This window comes from Acomys russatus, chromosome 3 (assembly GCF_903995435.1).
Source record: "Acomys russatus chromosome 3, mAcoRus1.1, whole genome shotgun sequence".
Lineage (NCBI taxonomy): Eukaryota > Metazoa > Chordata > Mammalia > Rodentia > Muridae > Acomys > Acomys russatus.
The window spans coordinates 59570714-59595021 of NC_067139.1; the positions used below are offsets into that span (position 1 = coordinate 59570714).

General features: G+C 42.6%; 3 protein-coding genes across 7 annotated transcripts in view; 2 read left to right on the forward strand and 1 right to left on the reverse strand.

Annotated features, from left to right (window-relative positions):
- The window catches only part of Nek4 (NIMA related kinase 4), a 34306-nt gene extending 29234 nt beyond the window's left edge, over window positions 1-5072 (forward strand). Inside the window, exons 14-15 of the mRNA XM_051141076.1 lie at window positions 220-353; window positions 4703-5072. Of these exons, the coding sequence (XP_050997033.1) occupies window positions 220-353; window positions 4703-4795 (227 nt within the window). The 3' untranslated portion in view covers window positions 4796-5072. The remainder of the gene's footprint in view (window positions 1-219; window positions 354-4702) is intronic.
- Glt8d1 (glycosyltransferase 8 domain containing 1) lies at window positions 218-23946 on the forward strand. 5 transcript variants are annotated; one of them, XM_051141059.1, is made up of 10 exons: window positions 218-353; window positions 16825-16878; window positions 17096-17194; window positions 19683-19896; window positions 21640-21757; window positions 22143-22227; window positions 22551-22663; window positions 22992-23158; window positions 23263-23375; window positions 23658-23946. In XM_051141059.1, the coding sequence occupies exons 2-10, from the start codon at window positions 16863-16865 to the stop codon at window positions 23846-23848; spliced, it is 1116 nt and encodes a 371-aa protein (XP_050997016.1). In that variant the 5' UTR covers window positions 218-353; window positions 16825-16862; the 3' UTR covers window positions 23849-23946. The 5 variants fall into 5 exon arrangements, with proteins under 5 accessions (XP_050997016.1, XP_050996996.1, XP_050997007.1 ...); XM_051141039.1 differs by lacking the exon at window positions 218-353 and adding an exon at window positions 11029-11119; XM_051141050.1 differs by lacking the exon at window positions 218-353 and adding an exon at window positions 11165-11176.
- Spcs1 (signal peptidase complex subunit 1) lies at window positions 8698-10761 on the reverse strand. The gene is made up of 4 exons (XM_051141069.1): window positions 10438-10761; window positions 10061-10120; window positions 9893-9979; window positions 8698-9091 (listed from the first exon to the last, which is right to left on the reverse strand). The coding sequence occupies exons 1-4, from the start codon at window positions 10657-10659 to the stop codon at window positions 8966-8968; spliced, it is 495 nt and encodes a 164-aa protein (XP_050997026.1). The 5' UTR covers window positions 10660-10761; the 3' UTR covers window positions 8698-8965.
- Window positions 23947-24308: the final 362 nt, after the last annotated feature.

Below are 24308 nucleotides of genomic sequence, written 5' to 3' on the forward strand. Positions count from 1 at the left end.
CCAGGCTGGCCTCAAATTCACAGAGATCTACCTGCCTCTGCCTCCCGAGTGCCAGGATTAAAGGTCTGCACTACCATGCCTAGCTCAGGAAAAGGTATATAAATGAGGTCATTAACACAGATTCTTGAAGTAAGAATAATTGCTACATGATTTTTAAATACTGCATTGTTCTTGCTGTAGTGGTATTTATTTTCCCTGCTTTTCTTGTTGCATTTCTAGCTATCATACCAGGTTCTGAAAAGATCAGGAGAATAGTTGAAGTCTTGAGAGCGGATGTGATCCAGGGCCTGGGGGTTCAGCTTTTAGAGCAGGTGTATGGTCTTTTGGAGGAAGAGGATGAATTGGAGAGAGAGGTAAGTGTGGAAGCTGTATCAAGCTGTTCCTTTCTTTCTTTCTTTTTTTTTTTTTTTTTTGCTTTTTGAGACAGGGTTTCTCTGTGTATCGTTGGCTGTCCTGGACTCACTTTGTAGACCAGGCTGGCCTCGAACTCACAGTGAGCCGCCTGCCTCTGCCACCCGAGTGCTGGGATTAAAAGTGTGTGCCACCATGTTTAGGCTTTCAAAGTTACTTTTTAGTACCCTGCAGCTTCCCCATTTGAACTGATTTTACATGTTCAGTCATCAGCACAATCAGTGTCTGAACATTTTCACAGCTCTCCAAATACACCTAACACCATTCACAGTGTTCCCCCTTGTCTCTTGGGTCCCCACCCAGCCCTAAGCAGCCACAGATAGTTCTCTCTGCATGTATTTCCTATTCTGGACAATTTGTGTTTTAGACAATTTCATATTCTGGACATTGGAGTTACATACAAGTGATCTTCGTGTTTTGCTTCTCTCTGAAGTCATTCATGTTATAACATATATCAATACTTTAGTCTTTTTTATGGCCATATATGTTATCCTGTGCATTTTGTTTATTCATAAGCTGATGGATATTTGTGTGGTTTCCATTTTTAACTCTTCTGAACATTCATGGGCAAGGTTTTGTGTTGCTTGATCATACAGTGGCTATACTGAAATGTTTGAACAATTTTCAGACTTTTCCCTAAAGTGACTACACCATTTTATAGTCTCAGGAGCAGTGTAAGATAAGACATTCTAATTTCTCCACATCCTTAACAATAATTGTCTGTTTGATTTTAGCCATTCTGGTAGCATAAATGGTATTCATTGTAAGCTCGACTTACATTTCCATGATGACTAATGATGTCGTGTATATTTGCATATGCTCTTAACTATTTGCATATTTTCCTCGGAGAAATGTTTATTTTAAACGTGGCCTAATAAGTTTTAAATTATTCAGTGTTTATATATTCTAGATTCAAGTCTCTCATCAGATGTAAGATTTGTTAATGTTTCTCCCAATATATAGCCATGTTTGAGTCAATCCTTACACTATTTATGAGCCTATACAGATCTTCTGTGAGTCAGTCTTGGTAGGTTATTTCTAGGAATTTCCCAGTTCCAACTAGGTTATGAAATTGGTTGTTAAGCCAGGTGTGGTGGTGCACGCCTTTAATCCCAGCAATTGGGAGGCAGAGGCAGGTGGATCACTGTGAGTTCGAGGCCAGCCTGGTCTACAAAGCAAGTCTAGGACAGCCAAGGCTATACAGAGAAACCTTGTCTCAAAAAAAAGAAAAAAAAAGTTGGTTGTTGTACAATCATTTATAGTTGTTGCAATGTTTTTATTTGTATAGAATTGAAAGTAATATCTCCATTCTAAGTTCTAATTTTCATATTATGAATCTTCCCTTCTGCTTAATCTGTTGGAAACATTGTGAATTTTTAGTAGCACTTGCTTGTAGTTCTAGCACTCAGAATGCTGAGGCAGGAGGTTGCTTGATTCCAAGTGTTTCAGACCAGCTGGTTGTACAACATAAAGATCTATCTGAAAAAGAGACAGGGGAGGGCAGGCAGGTGTGGTGATGGCCAAGGCATTTGGTTGGAAGAGGAGAAGACTAGAGTAATAGTCTGTGGCTTTCTTGGGATGTGCTAGTGTGGCACCTTCACGTTCTGCTCTGGGGCAAAGGTTGGTGAAGCCCCATTGTTCCTAGTGTTGCTGCATGGAAATCTCCATCCTGGAGGCCATGCTGGGCAGAAGAGGATCTCTCGCTTCTTGCCTGAGTTCTCCTTTTGCAGTAGCCTTTCACCTGAGAGCAAGAAGGACGATGTTGGGGTTTGATGGCAATTTACCTGGGTTCACATACTAAGATTCTCATTGCTCTTACTAGATTTTAGTAGATGTTCTTTTTAAATGTATTATTTAAAATTCAGCTTTGACTATTTTATTGTTTCATATGTATGGCTGTTTTACCTGCATGTATGTCTATGCCCCACTTCTATCCCTGAAGCCCTTGGAGGGTGGAAGAGGGCATCAGAGCACCTGGAAATGGAATTACAAATGGCTGTAAACCTGCTGAGAATTGAGCCTGAGGCCTCTGGTAGAGCAGCCAGCCCTCTTATCCACTGAACCAGTTTTCCAGTCCTTACCAAATGTTCTTGAATAAATATTTTTCTTTTTTAATAAGTTTTTTTTTTTTTTAAACTTTTTAGAGCTGTGTGGTGATGGCACACACCTTTAATTCCAACACTGCAAGGCAGAGGCAGGTGAATCTCTTGAATTTGACGCGAGCCTGGTTCATAGAGTGAATTCCAGGACTGCCACGGCTACACAAAGAAACCCTGCCTTGAAAAACTAAAACCCAAAAAAAAATTTTTAGAAAGATTTATTTATTTATTTATTTATTTATTTATTATAGATAGTGCTCTGCCTGCATGTACACCTGCAGGCCAGAAGAGGCACCAGCTCTCACTATAGTTAGTTGTGAGCCACCATGTGGTTGCTGGGTATTGAACTCAGGACCTGTGGAAGAGCAATCAGTGCACTTAACCTCTGAGCTGTCTCTCCAGTCCCCTCCAAATAATTTTTTTAGACTTCACTTTTATGTGTACAGATGTTCTGCTTGCATGTTTGTCTGTGCACCACATGCATGCCTAGTGCCCTCCTGGGTCAGAAGAGGACATTTGATCCATTGGCGCTGTAATTATAGAGAGTTGTGAGCTGCCATGTGGGTGCTGGAATTGAACAGATCCTTATCAAGAACACGTGCTCTTAAGTGCTGAGTCACCTCTCCCGCCCTCTATCTTTTTAAAAATTACATTTTTGTGTGTGCATGTGAGAATTCTCATGTGTGCATGCACATACCATGCCAAACATATAGAGATTAAAGGACACTTTGCGAACTGGTTCTCTTCTTCGCTGTGTGTTTTCTGGAGCTTGAATGCAGCGCAGGGCATCAAGCTTCAGTGGCAGGTGCCTTGTGTGCTAGTGAAGTCACATCCCAGCCACTGTGCTTCTCTATTTTCTTTCTTTTTTATTTGTTTGTTTGTTTTTTCTTCAAGACAGCTTTGTAGCTTTGGCTGTCCTGGACTCACTTTGTAGACCAGGCTGGTCTTGAACTCACAAAGATCTGCCTGCCTCTGCCTCCTGCGTGCTGGGATTAAAGGTGTGCTCCACCACGCCCGCTTCTCTGTTTTCTCATGAATGAGTCGGGACCTCTCTTTGTTAAGCAGACTGGCCTGAGACAGGCATGTGCTACCATTCTTAGCTAGGTTATCCTCTTACTGTTGGATTTTATTTTATTTTTTTAAAGACAGGGTCTCATGTAGTCTAGGCTGGTCTCAAAATCACTATGTAGGCTGGCCTTGAATGCTTAATCCTCCTGCCTCCACCTCCAGGCTGCATAATTTTGCTAGAATGCACCAAAGTGATGTCTTTAGTGAATTACATCAGAGTATGTATCATATCCGTTCAGCACTCTAGGTGTTGTCCTAATTCTAAGCATTAATTCTGCAGATATTTTGTGTGCTATGCCCTTTTAGGGTTACTAGTTAGGGTTTGCAAGCCCCACCCACCCTTCTCTATTTTGACACTGGGTCTAAGTTACTTAGGTTGGCTTCAGACTTACTCAGGCAGGCCTTGGACTTGGGATTCTCCCACTTCAGCCCTGAGAGTAGCTGGGATTCATGTCTGGCTTTGAAGTCAGCAAGATCTCTCAGCAAGGAAAAGCTCTTGCCATGCAAACTTGGAAAGAGACAGCCAACCCCACAGAGTTGTCCTCCACCTTCCACACATGCACTATGGCATGTTTGAACACGTGCAGATTGTACACAGATCATACGCAACAACTTTGTGTAAACAGAAATGTTAGTATTTCCCTATATGGTTTCCTCCTTAGTATTGTTGGAAGTAAGATAAACTCAGGAGCATAGTGAAAATGAAGCCATTTCTAATGTGCAGTTCAGCAGATAAGGACAAAGCATAGAGAAAGCAGAGGTGACTGGCATGCCGACTGTGCACTGGCAATGGTTTTCAAAGTTCCCTAACCAACTCTTAGCCTCTTGCTGGGTTAGCTTATGTAATAATTACTGTGGGGTTTGAGACTGCCTCTTTCTGACGGAGACGCAATTATGTAGCCAATTGCAATTTCCCAAGAGTTGTGGGACATAAAGGGTCAGCCGCCAGCTTGGGGCTCAGAGCTCCCTGCTCATCTGAAATGGTGAGCTGCAAAGGCACCTCACACTGGAAATGGGCCAAACAGCTTACTTCTTACAGTGCCACTTAGGAAAGCCTTTGTTTTTGAAGAGTACAGGCGTTATTTTCTGTTATATGTTGATCTTCTTATCTGTTTCTCAAATAGGCACGATTACAGGAGCACATGGGGGACAAGTACACAACTTACAGTGTGAAAGCTCGCCAGTTGAAATTTTTTGAAGAAAATGTGAATTTTTGAGATTTGTTCTAATGTGCTGCCAGAACTAAAGCTCTATTGTCAAAGGGCATTCATCTGAAAGAAACGAGACTTTCAGTTCCCAGAGGCCATCCTTTGATGTCTCTTTGGGGTCTTCTTACTATAAAAAATTGGACAGAGTAGACTAACTTGAAACAAGTTTACAAAAGAAAAAAATACTTTGAATATCATATGTTAATGAAGAAAGATGTTTTATGTTTGTTACTGTTTACTGAGCCTTAAACCCACTTTATATCTGGTGGTTTTTGTTTGTTTGTTTTTATTTTCCCAAGACAGGGTTTTGCTGTTTTAGCCTTGACTATCCTGGACTCACTTTGTAGATCAGACTGGCCTCAAACTCACAGGGATCCACCTGCCTCTGCCTCCTGAATGCTAGGATTAAAGGCATGATGCATCACCACACCGGGCTTGTTTTACACATCAATGGACCTTTTTGTTTTGTTTTTGGTTTTTGAGACACAGTTTCTCTATATAGCCTTGGCTGTCTAGACTCGCTTTGTAGATCAGCCTGCCTCTGCCTCCCAAGTGCTGGGAATAAAGGCATGTGCCACCATGCCCATCCTCTTTTTTTTTTTTTTTTTTAGCTTTTCTAGACAGGTTTCACTGTGTGTAATAACCTTGGCTGTCCTAGACTCACTCTGTAGATCAGGCTGGCTTCAAACTCAAAGAGATCAGCCTGCCTCTGCCTCCCGAGTGCTGGGATCAAAGGCGTGCATCACCACCACCTGGCAACATCAGTGGACTTTTAATGTTTTGATTTACCTGTAATCCCAGCACTCAGGGAGCTAGAGGCAGGTGGATCTCTGTGAGTTCAAAGCAAGCCTGGTCTACAGAGTGAGTCCAGGACAGCCAAGGCTAGAGAGAAACCCTGTCTTAAAAAAACAAAACAAAACAAAAAACCAACTATTTTGATTATTCTGAACCTTAGTGAGGAGGTCTCTAGACTCCTAGAACTTTTGTTCAGTCTAAAGTATAGTTTTCTGAGTCATTATGACTTGACATGTTTCTTTTTTCTATCAGCTAAAATATCTCTTAAATGTGAATTCCTCTTTGAATTAAGCAAAGTCCAGGTTCTTATTGGAATATGCAATGTTTGTCTTTATGTACAATAAAGTGTCAGCTAAGTTTCCATATTTTAAATGTATAACTGGAAGGCTGGGTGCAATAGTGCACATGTGTAATCGTAACACCTGAAAACAGGCAGGTGGATCATGAAATTCATTGCTAGCTTGGATGACAAAGGCTAGCTCAGACTATAGAGGCTCACATCTCAAAAAAGGTCATAATTGTATATTTGTTGTTATTCAATAGGTAATGCCCATCTAGAAAGATTTTTATAAATATAAATCCTTAGTAAATTTTCACTTAAGATTTTTATGAGTGTTGTGTAAGTGTATATATGCGTATCATGTGCATGCAGAAGCCTGAGGAAGCCAGAAGAGGGTGTTGGATTCCCTGGACCTGGCTTTGCAGGTGGTTGTAAGCCACCTGATATAGGTGCTGGGGCCTGATCCCAGGTCTTCTTCAAGAGCAGCAAGTGCTCTGAACTCTCAACTCTTTCTCCATTTCCATCACCTTTATATTGCAAGGACTGAAATATTTTGTTTTCTGAGACAAGCTCTATGTAGCTCTGGCTGTCCTAGAACTCACTCTGTAGTCCATGCTGGAGCTCTGCCTGCCTCTGTCTCCTGAGTGCTGGGATTAAAGGTGTGTGCCACCACCTTGTTATGTATCATTTTGACTGTTTACACTCCTTTCTGCCTTTGTCTGCCTAGTATATCTTTATTCCTGGTGTCATCTTTTCTATTTCAAGACCATGAAGTAACTTGACTTTTGCCCCACTATGTGCACTGGATTTTTTTGTCTGCATGTATTTCTGTATGGGAGTGTTGGACCCTGGAACTGGAGCTACAGACAGTTGTGAGCTGCACTATGGGTGCTGGGAATTGAACCCACGTCTTCTTAAGAGCAGTAGCCAATGCTCTTAACTGCTAAGCCCTCTCTGCAGCCCCCTTGATTTCTAACTCTAGCTGCAAGTTTCTAACTTCTGAATCACACTCATTACATTTAACAGTGTGCTTCCTCTTCTGAATTTTTCTTTAAAAGTATCTTTTCTGGGCTTGTTGGGTTAGTCTTTGCTAATGTTTTCTTAAGCTCAATATAGGGAAGCTCTGAGAAATAGTTGCTTTTAACAATTCTCCTACACCCACCCCTGAGATCTTTAAGCACATTTTTCTTTTCAGTCGTTTGGAAAATATTAAATGGTCAAACTTATAGTTGTGACTGGTCCTCTCAAGAACATGTCTTTCATTTAAATGCTCTTGTTTCAGAAGTGCCAAAGTGCTATTTTCCACAGATCCAACTGGTAAGCTCTTCAGAGCTGTTTGCTATCATTCACTATGTACTGTCCATCCTCTCCCCCCTCCCACCAAACACCTCTCCCTCACTCCTAGACCCTTCTTTTCTTCTTCCCACCATCTCAGGTGTGCCCTCCTGCCTGTTGGCCACAGTGGGCCTGGCTCCCTCACAACTGGATGGAGGCTTCATTAGGGCTAGGCTCTCAGTCCCGCTCACTGCCGCCTCCCAGGCAGCTGGTTGGAGTCTGATGGCTTCCTTGGGTCTCTGAGATCTCCTCTTCTCCAGTCAACTAGAATTATTTAGAAATTAAATAACTTCTGGGGGACTTGTGAAATGCCTCTGCAGGCAAATGCTTTTGCTGTCAAGCCAAATAACCCAAGTTTAATCCCTGGAACCCATAGAGGACTCCCACATCTGTCCTCTGACCTCTTCATGTAGCCCACATACAGTACATACAAATAAATAAATGTCAACAGGACAAAAAATAAAAAAATAAAAAATAAAAAAAGAAAGAAAGGAAAAAGAAAAAAGAGGGGGCTGTTGATATGTCTTAGCCCATAAAAGCATATGATGGCCCAAAAGCTCCATCTCAGGACCTATGTGGTTTGAGATAACCAATATCTGCAGGCTGTCTTCTGACCTCAACATGCACACCCACTAAATAACTTTTTTTTTTTTTTTTGAGACAGGGTCTCTCTTGGCTGTCTTGGAACTTGCTTTGTAGACCAGGCTGGCCTCAAACTCACAGCGATCTGCCTGCCTCTGCCTCCCAAGTGCTGGGATAAAGGCTTGTGCCACCACACCTGGCTCCTAAATAACTTTTTAAAAAGTGATAAATTTTAAAAATCCACTGGGAACTTGCAGTGACAGAACAAGATGAGGCTTACATTTTCTAAATATAAACATCTAATTTTGGCTTTTTACTAAGAGATTTGCAAAATAACCAACAAAAGACCCATCATAGACTTGCATCTTGAATTATTTTTTATTTTATTCTTTGGTTTTTTAAGACAGGGTTTCTCTGTGTAGTCCTGGCTGTCCTGGACTCAACTTTGTAGACCAGGCTGGCCTTGAACTCAGAGATCTGCCTGCCTCTGCCTCCCAAGTGCTGGGATTAAAGGCGTGCGCCACCACCACCCAGTGCATCTTGAATTATAATTGAAACCATAAGGGCTAGGTGTGGTAGGGGCGTTTTAATTTCAGTACTCTAGAGGCAAAGACAGGTGGGAACTCAAAGGCCAGACTGGTCTACATAGCAAGTTCCAGGACAGCCAGGGCTATGTAGAAAGACTTTGTTTAAAAACAAAACAAAACAAAACAAAAAAAACAAACCCAAACTCACCATGGCTCCTAATGGATTGTGAAACTTTGACAGTTACAAATAGGATTATCAAGCCAGGTGTGGCAGCATATGCCTGTAATCCCAGCACTTTGGGAGACTGAGGCAGGAGGAGTTTGAGCTTAGAGACAGCCTAGTCTACATAGGACCTATTGCAAAATTATTTTAAAGAGAAAAACAAAAGTACTACCAGTTATGAGATGTTTATTCATTATGTACACCTGAAAGAAGCATTGCATATTTATATTTCCTGTTCTCCATAAGGAGGATGAAGAGATAGATGGTAAGAGTTGGGAGTGAAAATACAACTGGATTAGAAATCAAACAAGGACAACTAGGCCTCTGCACAGCTGCCCCGTAAGAACATGGTGGCTTACGCTCATGTTTTCGTTATGAAAGCAATTCAGCTCGTTTTACAGGAAACAAAAGCAGGTGCTGAATCATGTGAGCCCCAGTCAGTTATTTTTAGCATGCCTCTTAATTTTTCTGTCCCCAGATTTCTTGTCTTCTGTGCCTAATTCTTGAACAGGCAACCACTTCAGGGGGTGTCGGCGATAGATGGGCCACGGAGGAAGTGTCAGCTAGAGCAGAGCAGAGAAAAGGCAGCAGTTACTTCCAGTCAAGACTTAAAAGATCATTTCATATACTGTCCAGTCCCGAATAACCACGAGGCTAAAAATTAACAAGGTAAACAAGCTATGTCAGGTGGTGAGAACAAGCCTTAAGTGCTTACACATACAGGGCTAAGAACTAAAAGGAATATGGAGACCGTGTGAGCACAGTAGGAAATCCCTGCCATATTTGATCTGCCTAGAGTAGCTGCAAAAGAAAATTAGAAAGCTCTACTTTTCTTCTTTTTGGTTTTTCTTTTCTTTTTTAAAAATGTTATTTATTTATACAGTATTCTGCCCCCATGTTTGTCTGCATGCCAGAAGAGGGCAGAAGATCTCATTATAGATGGTTGTTAGCCACCATGTGGTTGCTGGGAATTGAACTCAGGACCTTTGGAAGAACAGACAGTGCTCTTAACCTCTGAACCATCTCTCCAGCCCCCCCCCCCCTTTTTTTTTCGAGACAGGGTTTCTCTGTGTAGCCTTTGCTGTCCTGGACTCACTTTATAGACCTCGAACTCACAGAGATCCGCCTGCCTCTGCCTCCCCAGTGCTGGGATGACAGGTGAGCGCCACCACAGCCAGCTCAGCTCTTTTATGTGCAGCTCACTTCAGCTGACTTTATGTAACATTGCTACTTTTCCAATGATAGGAAAACAGAAACATTAATGGGAAAGATGGAAGAAGCCGATTCTGGTTCTCTTCACTAGGTACACCCAAGTTTCCCCAACTTAGAAAATTCATGTTGCTGATAATACTCAAATGTCTTACCAAACACGAGAAAGCAAATCCAGCCATAACTATGTAGACAGTCCACCCAAACTGTTCAGCCACATACCCGTAGATAAACCCAACTACCTGAAAAGAAACAAAGTATATTAAATGCAGTCAAACCAAGGGAGTTAGGATTAAGAGATTAACGGTAAAAGCAATACTTACTGCTGAAAAAAGAATAATTCCCTGAAACATCTGTTCAGCTAGCTTCTGCCCCTTGTAATCCTAGGAATCAAAGAGAAGAGGCAGAGTTGGTCCAACTAGGTCTTCTAGGAAACTCAATTTTGGCACAGGACAGCACTCAATCCAAGGAGTTTCCCAAAAATAGACCGAGTATATAAGCAAAAATTTGATTTTTTTTTGGTAAGCTTGGGCATTTTAACGGAGCATGGGTAAGGGAATCCATTCTGGGGAAAGTGACCGCTTAGGAGTTGCGAACCACGCCAACACCAATCGGTGCTCTAGCCGGAGGTGGGGGTGGGGGCCTTAGAAGCCTCTAAGCTCCAAAGTGGCGTGCGGGGACCTGGGACGCGCGCCCTCACCATCTGGGTGGGCAGCGAGCTCAGATGTTCCAGCATGATTGGCGGAGAAGACCGACACCGACAGTAAAACGAGGGTAACCGATTCTTAAGGCGTATGGCTTGCGGGGTGCGATGCCGAAAGTAGCCTGGCCGACTTGCTGAGCCCCTCACTCCAACGGCCGTGGCCCCGGAAGCGGATGTCTCCGACGGGCACGGACAGCCTCTGGCCCCGCCCCGCGCCATGGCCAAGGGAGGCTCGTCTCTTCAGTTTCCTAGAACCCGGCGCACTGCTCGCGAGGGCTGGGGCCGCGACCTGGCCAGAGCATCGTGCACCGATCAGTGCTACTGGCTGGCAGGAGCCGCAATCGCGGCGGGAATCGGTTGTGGGCTGCTCTTCTCCCCGTTTAACAGTCGCTGGCGCGCGCCGCGTCTCCATAGCGACGGCCTTTTCTCGAGGACCCCGGCGGCGGGGCTGCCCAGTGGCGCCTGCTGCGCGCGGCTCTCTGGCGGCGGCAGGAACCAAATCCGACTAGAGGTTGTGGCACAACGTGGCTGCTGCAGAGCTCGCCGGCCAGTGCGCCGGGGCCGGGGTGCGGCAGACGCGGGCGTCCGGGCGGTGGGCCCAGGCCCGGGGCCTGCGGTGCAAACGCTGAGCTGGCGGGGCGGGCCGGGGCGCGGACGGCGGCCCCTCCTCCCAGCGCAGGTAAGGCGGCTGCGCTGAGCTTCCGAGGGAGACGGTTCGTCCACCTCCCCGTCACTCGTAAGCGTCAGGAGGCCATTAATGACCTCTAGAGTTAGGGAAGATAACCGAGCCACATCCTCCGGGGAAAGGAGATTGCCTCAGAGAGGAGCCGCGAGGCCCTGGGCCGCCCCACGCCTCATGGATTGAGCTTCCACGCTCTTATCTAGGGGGTCCCAAGTTCGGCCCAGTTTCTTGGTTGCCAGTTTCCGTGGCTCTCACACCCCCAGACTAGGCCCTCCTGATAAACAGCAGCTTTCCCTTGGCCCTTTCTTTTAAGGGCGGTGTATGTTTCAGAGCCGTGAGCCTTCCCTCACTAGTGAAGTAGGCAGGCGCGGTATTCAGACGGAGATTATTCTGGTGAAGCGGCCCTCTGGGGCCATCTGTCTTTCATGAGTCTGCTGCTGTGCATGCACACCGGCACAGGCGGTGAGATACTAGGCTCTCCAGGCCGGGAGGTGAGTGGCTGCTGCCGGCATCATCACATCCACAGAGCGACCAATTTTATTTTATTTTTATTTATTTATTTTATTGTTAGCCAGCCAAGCTGTGACTTAGAACTAGGAGTGTGTCAAGGAAGATGGCCACATTACTCTAGAAGTATATGCCTATTGAATTAGCTGTGGGGGAGAGGCACCGAGGAGATGGAGCTCAGGGAGGTGCAACGTGGTGTTTGGGTAAGTTTTCTGACATGAAAGTCAAGTAGGACCTACCTAGCCAGCAAAGTGAGTGGAGAAAATGCTCAGGTCCCCCTGTGCTTCGCGCTACCCTTCAGAATACACAGGATACGCCCCCTGCCCCCACTTTTTTAAAAGCAGGGCTTCTCTGTCCTGGACTCTCTTTGTGGACCAGGCTGGCCTCAAACTCACAGAGATCCACTTGCCTTTGCCTCACGAGTGTTGGGATTACAGGCCTGTGCCACAGACCCCCTTGACACTTCTGACAGCAGCCAGTATAGTGAAGGACAGCAACTATTCTCACGGTCCTCCCCCGCCCCCCATGTGTTTCTTAGTGTGTATGAATAGACTCACTCTGTTACAAGTATAAATAGACTAGCACCCCTCAGGGAGGTATCCTTGCCAGTGGGCTTCAGAGGATGGCAGTTGCTGGAGAGACCATACAGTGCTTGAATGATAAAATGATGGGAATATGAAATGGTTTTGTCAGGTTCCTTTTGAGCAAGAGCTCCATTGGCATCTCATGCTTTTCCTTGTGCTGGACTTTAGTGTCAGTGGTTATAAGGAATGGATTCTCTTGTTGGAATGCTCCTGGGTTAGCAAGACATTCCACAGGACCATGTGCCTGTTGGTCTTCTCGTGGGGATGGCCAAGGTGTCAGGGATACAGCAGTAGAGTTACATTTTCTTTAAACTTCCTGTTTCCATAGAACTTGCATTCACAGAGCACCAGTGGGGTAGCCTTTCATGGCTACATCTGGTCAGTGCAGAGCACCAGTGGGGTAGCCTTTCATGGCTACATCTGGTCAGTGCAGAGCACCAGTGGGGTAGCCTTTCATGGCTACATCTGGTCAGTGCAGAGCACCAGTGGGGTAACCTTTCATGGATACATTTGGTCAGTGCAGAGCACCAGTGGGGTAGCCTTTCATGGATACATTTGGTCAGTAGATATATTGTAATGGGAAGCAAAAAGAAAACAGTTGTTGAGAGGATATTAATAAGGTATCTAGGGTTTTTTTGTTTTTGTTTTGTGGGGTCCCCCCCCCCCCCTTCTCAAGTGGAGTTGTGCTAGAGAGATGGTGGGTAAAGTACTTAGCACACAAGTGTGAGGTCCTGATTCAAATCTCCATTACCATGCAAGGTGTGTGGGCAGCCCACCTATTCTCCCAGCACTCAGGAAGTGGAGATGAGATCCTGAGAACAGTTGACGAAACTAACAAGTTGTCGCTTCAACTGAGACTTTGTAAGGTAAAAGAAACATGAAACCTCTGACTTCGACTACACTCATTTGCAGCCACACAAGCAAGCGTGCATACCATTTATACAAACACAAGAGAAAAAGAAAAGAATTAAAAGGCTGAAATTTCAGCACTGGGGCAGCAGGATCAAAAGTTCAGGGTCATCCTGGGCTATATAGGAGACCTGCCTCAAAAGCAACAATAAACAGAAGAAATGTTTTTCCTTAAGATTCTTTTCTATTAATGGGTAATATCTGTCCTGGGCTTCGTGTGTGTGTGTGTGTGTAATTTGTTTATACAAATGGTTTGGGAATGGATAGGTATTATAATTTCTGAGCAAAAGATGAATTTCATAATGAAGAGGATTGCTGCTGATCACACTGTACACAATTGTGCTCTGACCAAAAATGTTGCTATTACATAGTCACAGTGTATATGAAATTTTGAGAATTTCTTCTAAACAGACCAAGGAACTGTCATTACCAGGCAAGATAACATGATCAGACTAGCTCTGAAAGCTGACTTTGTTTTGTTTTTCGAGATAAGGTTTCTCTGTGTAATAAGCCCTGCCTATCCTGGAACTCTCTTGGTAGACCAGGTTGGCCTCGAACTCACAGATACCCACCTGCCTCTGCCTCCCATGTGCAGGGATTAAAGGCGTCCACCACCATGCCTTTAATGAAAGCTGATGTTTCATGTAGGTAACTGGAAGACTTATCAACAAGTGCTTTCCACCACGTTATCTACTTAAGTACATTGAATACTTGCCTGGAGTGTGTTTGTGTCCTGCCAAGCTCAAATACACATGATTTCCAATCCATATACAGTGCTATGTGTAACTGACTATCTCTGGAGGCTGACCAGAGAAAATATTGCTTTTTGTATCAGCAACTAGCTGGGTTTTACTAGAATGGGATTGTTTTTATCCAGTCTTGCTGGAATTTAGCTCAAAGCAGACAGATGTATAGGCTTTATTGAGTAGCTCCCAATCCAGCAGCTTCTGTAGGTGAGTCTCAGCCTATCATGTGGTAAAGACAAATAACATACTCTGTATAACATGTGATCTTTTATTTGTGTTTGTGTGCATTCGTATGTGTGTATAAGCACACACACATGGAGGCTAAAGGTCAGCTTTATGTGGTGTTCCTCAAGATGGCCATCTACCTGGAATCCTCCCGTCTTCATCTGCTCAGTGACTGGGTCTCAGTCTGTTACCAGGTCCTGGGAATCTAACTTGGGTTCTTATGTTTGACTTGCACAGCAAGCACTTTATGGACTGAGCCGTCTGTCTTCCCAGCCCACAATATATATTCTTTAACTTTAAACATTTTTATTGTGAGCCTAGTGGTAGTGGTGCATACCTTTAATCCCAGCACTTGGGAGGCAGAGGCAGAAGGATCTCTGTGAGTTCGAGGCCAGCCTGGTCTAGAGATTGAGTTTCAGGACAGCCAAGACTACACATAGAAACCCTGTCTCAAAAGTTTGTGTGTGTGTGTGTGTGTGTGTGTACACGTATGCGAGAGAGCTATGGTGTGCATGTGGAAGTCAGAGGAAAACTTTCAGGAGTCAGTTCTCTGTGATTTCTGGGGATCTAACTGTGGTCACCAGGCTTGTCCTGCAAACACTGGGCCATCTTGCCAGTCTATAATGCATGTTTTTTTTTTTTACCGAGTAAGTTCATTGGTATAATGTGTTGCATACATTATTCTAAAAAGAAGTGTGTTTGCATGTTTTAGATTGTCTGATTTACATTGCCTCAATTTTGTAATAGACCCATGGTCCATTTTAAAACAGATGCTCGTGTTTTTTAAAAGACCTTGGGAAATTAAATGCCCAGTATATACACACAGTTTAGATCAATTTTGGTTTTTTTGTTTTGTTTTGTTTGAGACAAGGTTTATCTGTATAGCCTTGGCTGTCCTGGACTCACTTTAGACCAGGCTGGCCTTGAAGTCAGAGATCCACCTGCCTCTGCCTCCCAAGTGCTGGGATTAAAGGCGTGCGCCACCACGCCTGGCTTTCGATCGACTTTCTTAGCAGTAAGGTGTGGCTGAAAGTTCTTTGTAAAATAAATATCCCCATCTACATGTTAGACACTACTATAAGTGAAGTTTACGAAAGGGTTAAAGGTTTCCTGGTTGCATAAAATGTGTCTTTAAGGAAATATTTCCAAGAGATTGTTGTAAAAAGTTGTTAAATCAATTTAGTTCCATAAATATATATTCCATTGAATTGTTTTGAAAAAGTAAAGTTTTCAGATGAACAGAGGGGACCTACAGAGCACCAGGGTTGGCCACCACTTTCTGAATGCTTGGTCGTTTCATCAACAGAGATAAATCTGGGAAGCTCTGTGTTTGTGTGTTATACATGAAGGTGTGCAGAGCCTAATAGGGGACCTCCAGGGTCCAGCCCTATCACACTCTGCTTTAATTCCTTGAGATAGGGTTTTTCACTGAATCTGGAGTTGGGCTCAGCAAGCCTCAGTGATCCTCCCACAGCACTGAGCTAGCGGGTGTACATGTGACCATGCCCAGCTTTTATGTGGGTGCTAGAGATAGAACACAGCTCCTCACGCTACCCACTGAGCCATGTCCTCAGCCTAGCTTATGTTTTTTCTTTTTCTTTCTCTCTCTCTCTCTCTCAGGGGGAGGGTTTTGAGACAGAGTTTCTCTGTGTAGCCTTGACTGTCCTGGACTTTTGTAGACCAGGCTGGCCTTGAACTCACAGCGATCCACCTGCCTCTGCCTCCCGAGTGCTGGGATTAAAGGCATGTGCCGCCGTACCTGGCTGCCTATGTTTTCTTAAAGCAGATTTTTGTGTGTATATGTGCATGACTGTCTTTCTCTGTGTGTATCATGTGCATGCAGTGGCTGCAGAGGCCAGAAAAAGGAGTTAAAAGCAGTTGTGCTGCATTCAGTACGAGCGCTGGGAACTGAACCGGGTCTCCTGCTCTGCAGCAAATGCTCTTAATTGCTAAGCTACCTCTTCAGCTCTGAAAGCACATTTAAAAAAAATGTATGCACATGCACCTGTATCTCCATTTGCCATGTGTGTGCAAGTGCCTGTGGAGGCCAGAGAGGGCGTCAGTTCTCCTGGACCTGGAGTTACAAGCAATTATGAGCCACCTGACATGGATGCTGGGGAACTTGGGTCCTCTGGAAGAGCTGTATGCTCTCTTAACCCCTGAGCCATTTTCTCCAGCCTCCTTAAAGCATAATTTTTGAGAATAACACTAAATCCTCAGGTTACTTTGTCAGAGACACAACAGCCCATGCCCAATTTAACTAGGCTTTTTTGTTTTTATTTGTTTGGTTTTTTGAGACAGGATTCCCTGGTTGTCCTGGAACTCACTTTATAGACCAGGCTGACCTCAAACTCAGTGGTCTGCTTGCCTCTACCTCCCAAGTGCTGAGATTAAAAGCGAGTGTCACCATGTCCAGTTTAATTAGCCATTTTAAACAGAAATTATATCTGAGATGTTCCTAGTTGCTAGACTTCAGATAGATTTGTTTTCATCTTGTGGCATGCAGTGCAACAGGGCTAAAGCTATGTGTTTATATCATACGAAAGTATTGTATTATGATCATCTTAAAAATTTCAGCTCCCAAATTAGGTGCTTAGAAGTTATTAATTTAAAATAAATGTCTGGCAAAGTATCATATGTGCATCTTGTTTCTATCTGAATAATAAGTGTGTAAGCGTTTTGATGACCATTTTTATGTACTCACTGAATTTGGGGACTTTTATTTTTATAGGGTTAATATCTAATGTTTGTGTAAGACAGAAGAAAAGGATGTCATTCCGTAAAGGTATGCTCTCTCTCTCTCTCCTCTCTCTTCTCTTCCACCACCACTACTACTACTTCTTCTTCTCCTCCTCCTCTTCTTCTTCTTCTTTTCTCTCTCTCTCTCTCTCTCTCTCTCTCTCTCTCTCTCTCTCTCTCTCTCTCTCTCTCTCTCTCTAAGTTCCATTGTTTTTATACCTACCAAAGCCAAAAGATGTAATGCAGGTTTCCCTCTGTTTCAGTAAACATCGTCATCTGGGTTCTGGCTGTTGTTCTCTTCTTACTGGTTTTGCACCATAACTTCCTCAGCTTGAGTAGTTTGCTAAGAAATGAAGTTTCAGGTATGGGAGCCTTTACTAATGCTGTACTACTGTCTTTCGTTAAGGACCTGGAGGATGATGTTTTATCATTATGTTAAAGAAAACTTGCTTCTTGGCCTTACAAAGACTCGGAGGTAGCTGAGTGAGTGATAGTGGCACTCACCTTTAATCCCAGCACTCAGGGAGGCAGAGGTCGGCAGATCTCTTGTGAGTTCAAGGCCATCCTGGTCTACAAAGTGAGTCCAGGATAGCCAAAGCTATAACAGAGAAACTCGATCTTGAAAAACCAAAACCGAGAAAAAAGAAAGAAAGAAAGAAAACCCAATAGTTATATCAGCTTATCAAAAAAAAAAAAAAAAAAAAAAAAAAAGAATCATTTTATTGTTATTGTGTTGGAATTACTTAGCTGTTCATCTGATTCTCCTCTGATAACGAGGGTATTGGAGACTCAAGGTGTCAGGTAGCTTGTTGTCTTGGAACTGGATCTTATGGCTTAGGTTGGCTTCATACTCACTGTATAATTTAGGCTGTCCTTAAATTTCTGATCCTCATGCCTTAGCCTCCATAGTGACTGGATTATAAGTATGAGCTGCAATGTCCTTATTTTAAAAAATGAATTTTGAGATTAGTGTGGTGATCCAAAAAAATGCTAGCAATTGGGAAGCTGAGGGAGGCAAGGCAAGAAAATCATTTAAGACTCTGTTTAAAAATTGCCGTCCACCCCCCATTTCATGGCATACCTACACTTACACATGATAAATACCACAAACACGAATAAATAAAATTAGAGGGAAAAGTTCAGGCCACCCCAACATACCAAGTTGAGGTCAGCCTGAGCTACATAAGACTCTCAAAAGGAAATAAAACCAAATTTAGCTCATGTCTGTAATCCCAGTACTTGGAGACTGAGATGGAATTACTTAGGATTAGTTGAATAAATTATTTCATTGACCTGAGGAAGTACTATAAAATTTTTGACAGGTATCTTTCAGTCTTTTTCTATATATATATTTGAGATTATATTAAACTTTATATGACAAAATTTTCCATGTGTTTTACTCATAAGCATAATATAAATTTCATATATGCAATTAAGACATTTTTACATTCATTTGTATGTATTACTTTAATGCTGTACGTTCATTTGTAACTATAAGAAGATACGTTTTCTTTTCAACTTAGATTTTGATGGCAGTCCCATAGTAGGAACTGCATTATATGCAGTACAGACATAGACGTTTGTGTGGTTAAAATTACATGTTTTATTCATAGTTACAACTCTAGTGCTAGACATTACTTAGCATATAAGTACTCAGTGTTTATTAATGATTAAGTGAGTATACAGTTGTCCCTTTGTATTCATTGGACTGGCCATAGGACCTAAATCTTCAGATGATTGTGTCTTTTGTGTAAAAGTGCATAGAGAAAATTTGCATATAACTTGTGCATATATGCTATGTACTATAAAGGATTTCTGGATTACATAGCATAAATCTTTGTTATGTTGTACTATTTAGATACTAATGATAAAAATCAAAATTCTATATATTAGCACAGTAATTTTTTTCTAATAATTTCTACCTGTGTCCACAGATATGGAAATTATAAATATAGAGGTCCCATTGTATCGTCAAGCTAAGAAGTATATTACAGAATAATACTGCAGTTGTTATGTATTGAATTTTCTTTTTAAATTTAATTTTCTGTTTCAATTCAAAAGTTTTCCTTTTTAAACTCTTAGCATATGTTAGGGCCAAGGTTTATCTCCATTACCATAAATGAGTAAATTCTGATCATGATCCATTACATGATTTTTATGCCTCCCTATGATTTGTGGCTTGAAGAACAGTTTGTTTCTAGGTTTTCGTAAGTATAAGTAAAAAGGTGGCTTGTTTTGGGGTGCTTGGGTTGAACCCAGGGCCAAGTACATGCAGAGCTTATGCCCTTACTTCTGAGCTAGGGCCTCAGCCTAAAAACTTGACTCTTTTCTATTTCAGCTTTTTGTCCTTAAGAAAGAATGATTAAGACAAAGGTCATGTACCCCTTTAAGGGGTTTTTAAACTGTCATAATACATTCTAGAAAGGTTCTGTAGCTTATCCACTTAATGGTGACAAAAAGCATTGCCAGATTAATTTTTTAAAATTCTCTTACTTGTCTAAAAATAGTCACAATACAGGAAAGCACAACTTCCTGTTGTATGCTTCAAAGGTAATGGGCAAGAACAAGTAAATTGTTAGTATAATTCTCATGTTATCTCCTTCTGTGTCTTGAACTCTGTAAAACACTTTCTGGGCCTGGTAGTACACACCTTCATGTTAGCACTCTAGAGGCAGAGACGGGGAGATCTCTGAGTTTGAGGCCAACCTGGTCTATATAGCATGCTCCAGGCCCACCAGAACTACATAGTGAACCCTGTTTCAAAGAATAAAACAAAAAACAACCCCAGAGAAGAACAAAAGTTGATGAGATTGTTTGTGTCCTGGTGCTTTCCTGGTGTGTTCTTTTCAGATACAGGAATTCTGGGCCTTCAGCCCATAGACTTTGTTGCAAATGTACATCAACATCTGATAAATGGCAGACAAGAGGAGATTGCCGTAGTTATTGCTGCCTCTGAAGACAGGCTGGGCGGGACTATTGCAGCCGTGAATAGCATTCATCAGAACACTCGCTCCAGGGTGATTTTTTACATCGTTACGCTCAACAGTACAGCAGACCATCTCCGGTGAGCACTGCTTTCCTAACAATTCTGCCTCTATCTGATGCTCTTCATGGGCCTACTGCTAAACAAGGAATCATTTTACAATATATGGTGATATGATATCTTCTTGCTTTCACGCGTGTACACATGCGCATACACACACACTCACACATACACACACACACACAGTCTTAGTTAGGGTTTTATTGCTGTGAAGAGATACCATGACCATGGCAACTTTTATAAAGGAAAACATTTAATTGGAGCTGACTTTAGTTCATTATCATCGTGGTGGGAAGCATGGCAGCGTCCAGGAAGACATGATGCCGGAGAAGGGGCCGAGAGTTCTATATCTTGATCCCCAGGCAGTGGCCAGAGACTGTCCCCACACTGAGTGGAGCTTGAGCACAGGAGACCTCAAAGCCCATCCCTACAGTGACACACTTCCTCTAAAAAGGCCACACCTACTCCAACAAGGCCATACCAGTTAATAGTGCCACTCCCGCTGGACCAAGTATATGAGTGTATGGCGAGGCCATATCTATTCAAACCAACACACACATACACACTCGGTACCAATACTTTTCCATATGATTGATTGTGCCATGCCTCTGTGGCAGGAGAAAGGAAATTTATGTCTGGAAGTAAACCATCAATTGTAGTCACACTGTTAATTCCACAGTTCTTTTAGTAGCAGCTTAATATTTAGCAACCTGACTTTCTGAATTAGGAAAGCAGTATATTGATTTACTAGTCATGGCTTCTTACAGATGTGCATGCACAAGGCAGTGGCTCGATTCCACCATCACAGAAACGGCATGTGGCTCATGCTTGTCTGACAGATTTTTCAGAGTTCTAAATATTTCTGTCCTTAAGGCTTTCTCCATGTTTTACACTCTTGAAATTTATGTTCTCATTCTTGAAAACCTTAGAGCCCATCTGAGATAGAGAAATATACTGCAGGTTTGGAATGGACTAGAAAAAATATGTAGTGCTTTTGAAGGTAATATGGGCTGTTCTCCAGACCACTACCTCAGAGTCAGATGGGTGAATTTCTTAGACTCGTCACAGTAAATTAATCATTTTATAGCTGACAGAGTGAATAGTTCTGTTGATACCTAGCTTTTACTACTGTTATAATTTGACTCATTATTTGGAAGGCCCAAAAGTTCTATGGTCCATCTGGGCATGGTAGTGTAACCTTATGGTCTCAGCGTGTGGGTGGCTGATGGAGAATAGTGAACTCAGGTTACTCTGGGCAATATAGTAAGATAGTGCCTCAAGAAAAATAAAAGAATGCAGTCCAGGGCTGGGCGTGGTGGCGCATACTTTTAATCCCAGCACTGGGGAGGCAGAGGCAGGTTAATTGATGTGAGTTCAAGGCCAGCCTGGTCTACAAAGTAAGTCCATGACAGCCAAGGCTACACAGAGAAACACTGTCTCAAATAAATAAATAAATAATAAAAATAAATAAAATAAAAAAGAAAGCAGGTTTGGCGGAGTGCTCTCAAGTCTCATTACTACAGTAGTTTGGTTATGAGAGAAGAGATCCTCCCATATATTCTTGATTGAAAAGGAACTTTGGTGGGAATGCCTTCATCCCAAGTGTGGAACCCTTAGTCTTAAAGAAATAAAGAACTGGAAACATCTGTTTAGTTCTTAGGGTTTCGCTCACATTGCATTATGTCACTGTTAGAAAAACATAGAAAAGGCTACTTTAAAAACATAACTATTTAAAACTGAAATGTGTTTTTGTTTTCCAATCAGGTCCTGGCTTAACAGTGGTTCCCTGAGAAGCATCAGGTACAAAATTGTAACTTTCGACACTAAACTTCTGAAAGGGAAAGTAAAGGAGGACCCTGACCAGGGGGAGTCTATGAAGCCAGTGAGTTCCTTCCGTATGTCTTTGTTTCTTTTTCTTTTTTTCTTTTTGGTTTTTCAAGATAGGATTTCTCTGTGTAGCCTTAGCTGTTCTGGGCTCACTTTGTAGACCAGGCTGCCCTTGACCTCACAGTGATCTGCCTGCCTCTTTGTCTGCCTCCTGAGTGCTGGGATTACTGGTGTGTGAGCCACCACTTTGTTTCTGTGGAGGAGTGTATTTGATTAGAATACCTGGATAACTCTGGGTACAATGCAAGTAGTTATCTGGGAACCAAACCTAGGTGGCTCCAAGAGTCTGTTGACCATCTTTTACAGGTTTCTAAGAACATTCTAAAAACTTCTATAAATAAAAGCCCAGCTATTATATCCTGTTTCCTTTTCTTTTTCAGTTAACATTTGCAAGGTTCTACCTGCCAGTTCTGGTTCCCAGTGCAAAGAAGGCCATATACATAGATGATGATGTAATTGTACAAGGTACCAAAGAATGAGTTGTTCTTCACCTGGATTCTGGGCTGAAAGGGATGCCCTTTAGTGGTCTGCTATAAAAAAAAACCCAACATTAAAAATGGGAGGAAAGCTGGGCGTGGTGGCGCATGCCTTTAATCCCAGCACTTGGGAGGCAGAGGCAGGCGGATCACTGTGAGTTCAAGGCCAGCCTGGTCTACAAAGTGAGTCCAGGACAGCCAAGGCTAACACAGAGACCCTGTCTCGGGGAAAAAAAGAAAGAAAGAAAAAGAAATGGGAGGAACAGAATCCTAAAACAACTGCAATTGTTCATTTCCCTTTATCCATTTCAGGTGATATTCTTGCCTTATACAATACACCACTGAAGCCAGGACATGCTGCTGCATTTTCAGAAGATTGTGACTCAGCCTCTACTAAGGTCATCATTCGTGGAGCAGGGAACCAGGTAAATTACCTATTGCAAACTTTACTCCCTATGAAAGTTTAATGAGAAGTTGGCAAATTCAGGACTCCAACTGGTTAATTCATTCCAGATCTCATACCTACTCTTCTGTAGACTCACTTATCGACTTTACAACCAAATTTTCCTTGAATGTTCTGCTTACTAAGACCCAACTGGTTTGTTTTTTTAAAAATTTGATCCCAACTGTTTTTATGTGGGATCTTCTGTCGCATTTGCCAACTACTTGGGAAGCCTTCTTAGTTAACTACTGACTTTACTTGCTATAGAAATGTATCTTGTTTGAAGCAGTAAATATCTCATTTGTTTTTAGTACAATTACATTGGGTATCTTGACTATAAAAAGGAAAGAATTCGTAAGCTTTCCATGAAAGCCAGCACCTGCTCCTTTAATCCTGGAGTTTTTGTTGCAAATTTGACTGAATGGAAAAGACAGAATGTAACCAACCAGCTGGAAAAATGGATGAAACTCAATGTAGAGTAAGTGTCTTTAACTGGCTATTATTAAAAAACAAAAAAAATTTTAAGTCTTTACTAATAAAAGTTGGTCAGTACTCTGCACTAACATTCTTTATATTTTCAAGAGAAGGATTGTACAGTAGGACACTGGCTGGGAGCATCACCACACCTCCTCTGCTCATTGTATTTTATCAACAGCATTCCACCATTGACCCTATGTGGAATGTCCGCCACCTTGGTAAGTATAAAGAATTTACCTTATGGTGGTTCGTGCTTGTAATCCTAGCACTTGGGGTACTAAGACAGAAGTACCTGAGTTTTGAGGTTAGCCAGATCCACTTAGCAGACCCTACATCAAAGCCAAGAAAAAAAAAATAGCTGGCGTAAGCTAAGGAATTCATATCTAAGAATTCCTCCTCAAGGACAGCCTATTATCTTGTTTCCCTTTAGGTTTCTGCAGCTTAGCATGGCATTGCTTTGTCTTACTAATGCTATCATTTGACACTTTTTGTCTATTGAGGTTCCAGTGCTGGAAAACGGTATTCACCCCAGTTTGTAAAGGCTGCCAAGCTACTTCACTGGAATGGTCACTTCAAGCCTTGGGGAAGAGCTGCTTCATATGCTGATGTTTGGGAAAAATGGTATATTCCAGACCCAACAGGCAAATTCAGTTTACTCCGAAGACATATGGATACCTCAAACATAAAGTGAACTACAGTTTAAGCTCAGTCCATTACTCAGGAAATCCTGGAAGACACAATACGTGGGAAGTTGTTAAGGCTCGAGTCCCTGTAGCAACCACAGAAAACGGAGTATTTCAGGTGGGTAGAAATCATAAACACTTCTGTAGCAGTTAGCTTTCCAGATGACTACAAATGTCTCCACGTGCCTTACCATGTTTGCTTACTATACTGCTGACTGGCCTGAAGGACAGAGTGAAAAAGCCAGCATAACTAGTTTGTCTAGCTTCTTAGGAACTGCTATTTGGTTTTAATTTTGTAACCTGTGGCCTAGTTTGTAAATAAAAATCTACATTTTCCAATAACCCCTTTGCTTCTTGAGAACTAATTCTGTTCCCCATATTTAAAGAATATAAGCACTGCTACTCTTCCAGAGTTCAATTCCCAGAACATCGGGTCACATCTGTATTACTGTATTGTAGTTCCAGGGG

Coding starts and splice junctions, on each gene's coding strand:
- Spcs1 (XM_051141069.1), bottom strand. CDS start 10,659: ATGGCGCGGGGCGGGGCCAGAGGCTGTCCGTGCCCGTCGGAGACATCC. Junction 10,121..10,437: donor GCTCGCTGCCCACCCAGATG/GTGAGGGCGCGC, acceptor TTTGATTCCTAG/GATTACAAGGGGCAGAAGCT. Junction 9,092..9,892: donor GATTTGCTTTCTCGTGTTTG/GTAAGACATTTG, acceptor GCTCTGCTCTAG/CTGACACTTCCTCCGTGGCC.
- Glt8d1 (XM_051141059.1), top strand. Junction 17,195..19,682: donor GCTAAGAAATGAAGTTTCAG/GTATGGGAGCCT, acceptor TGTTCTTTTCAG/ATACAGGAATTCTGGGCCTT. Junction 23,159..23,262: donor TGGATGAAACTCAATGTAGA/GTAAGTGTCTTT, acceptor TATATTTTCAAG/AGAAGGATTGTACAGTAGGA.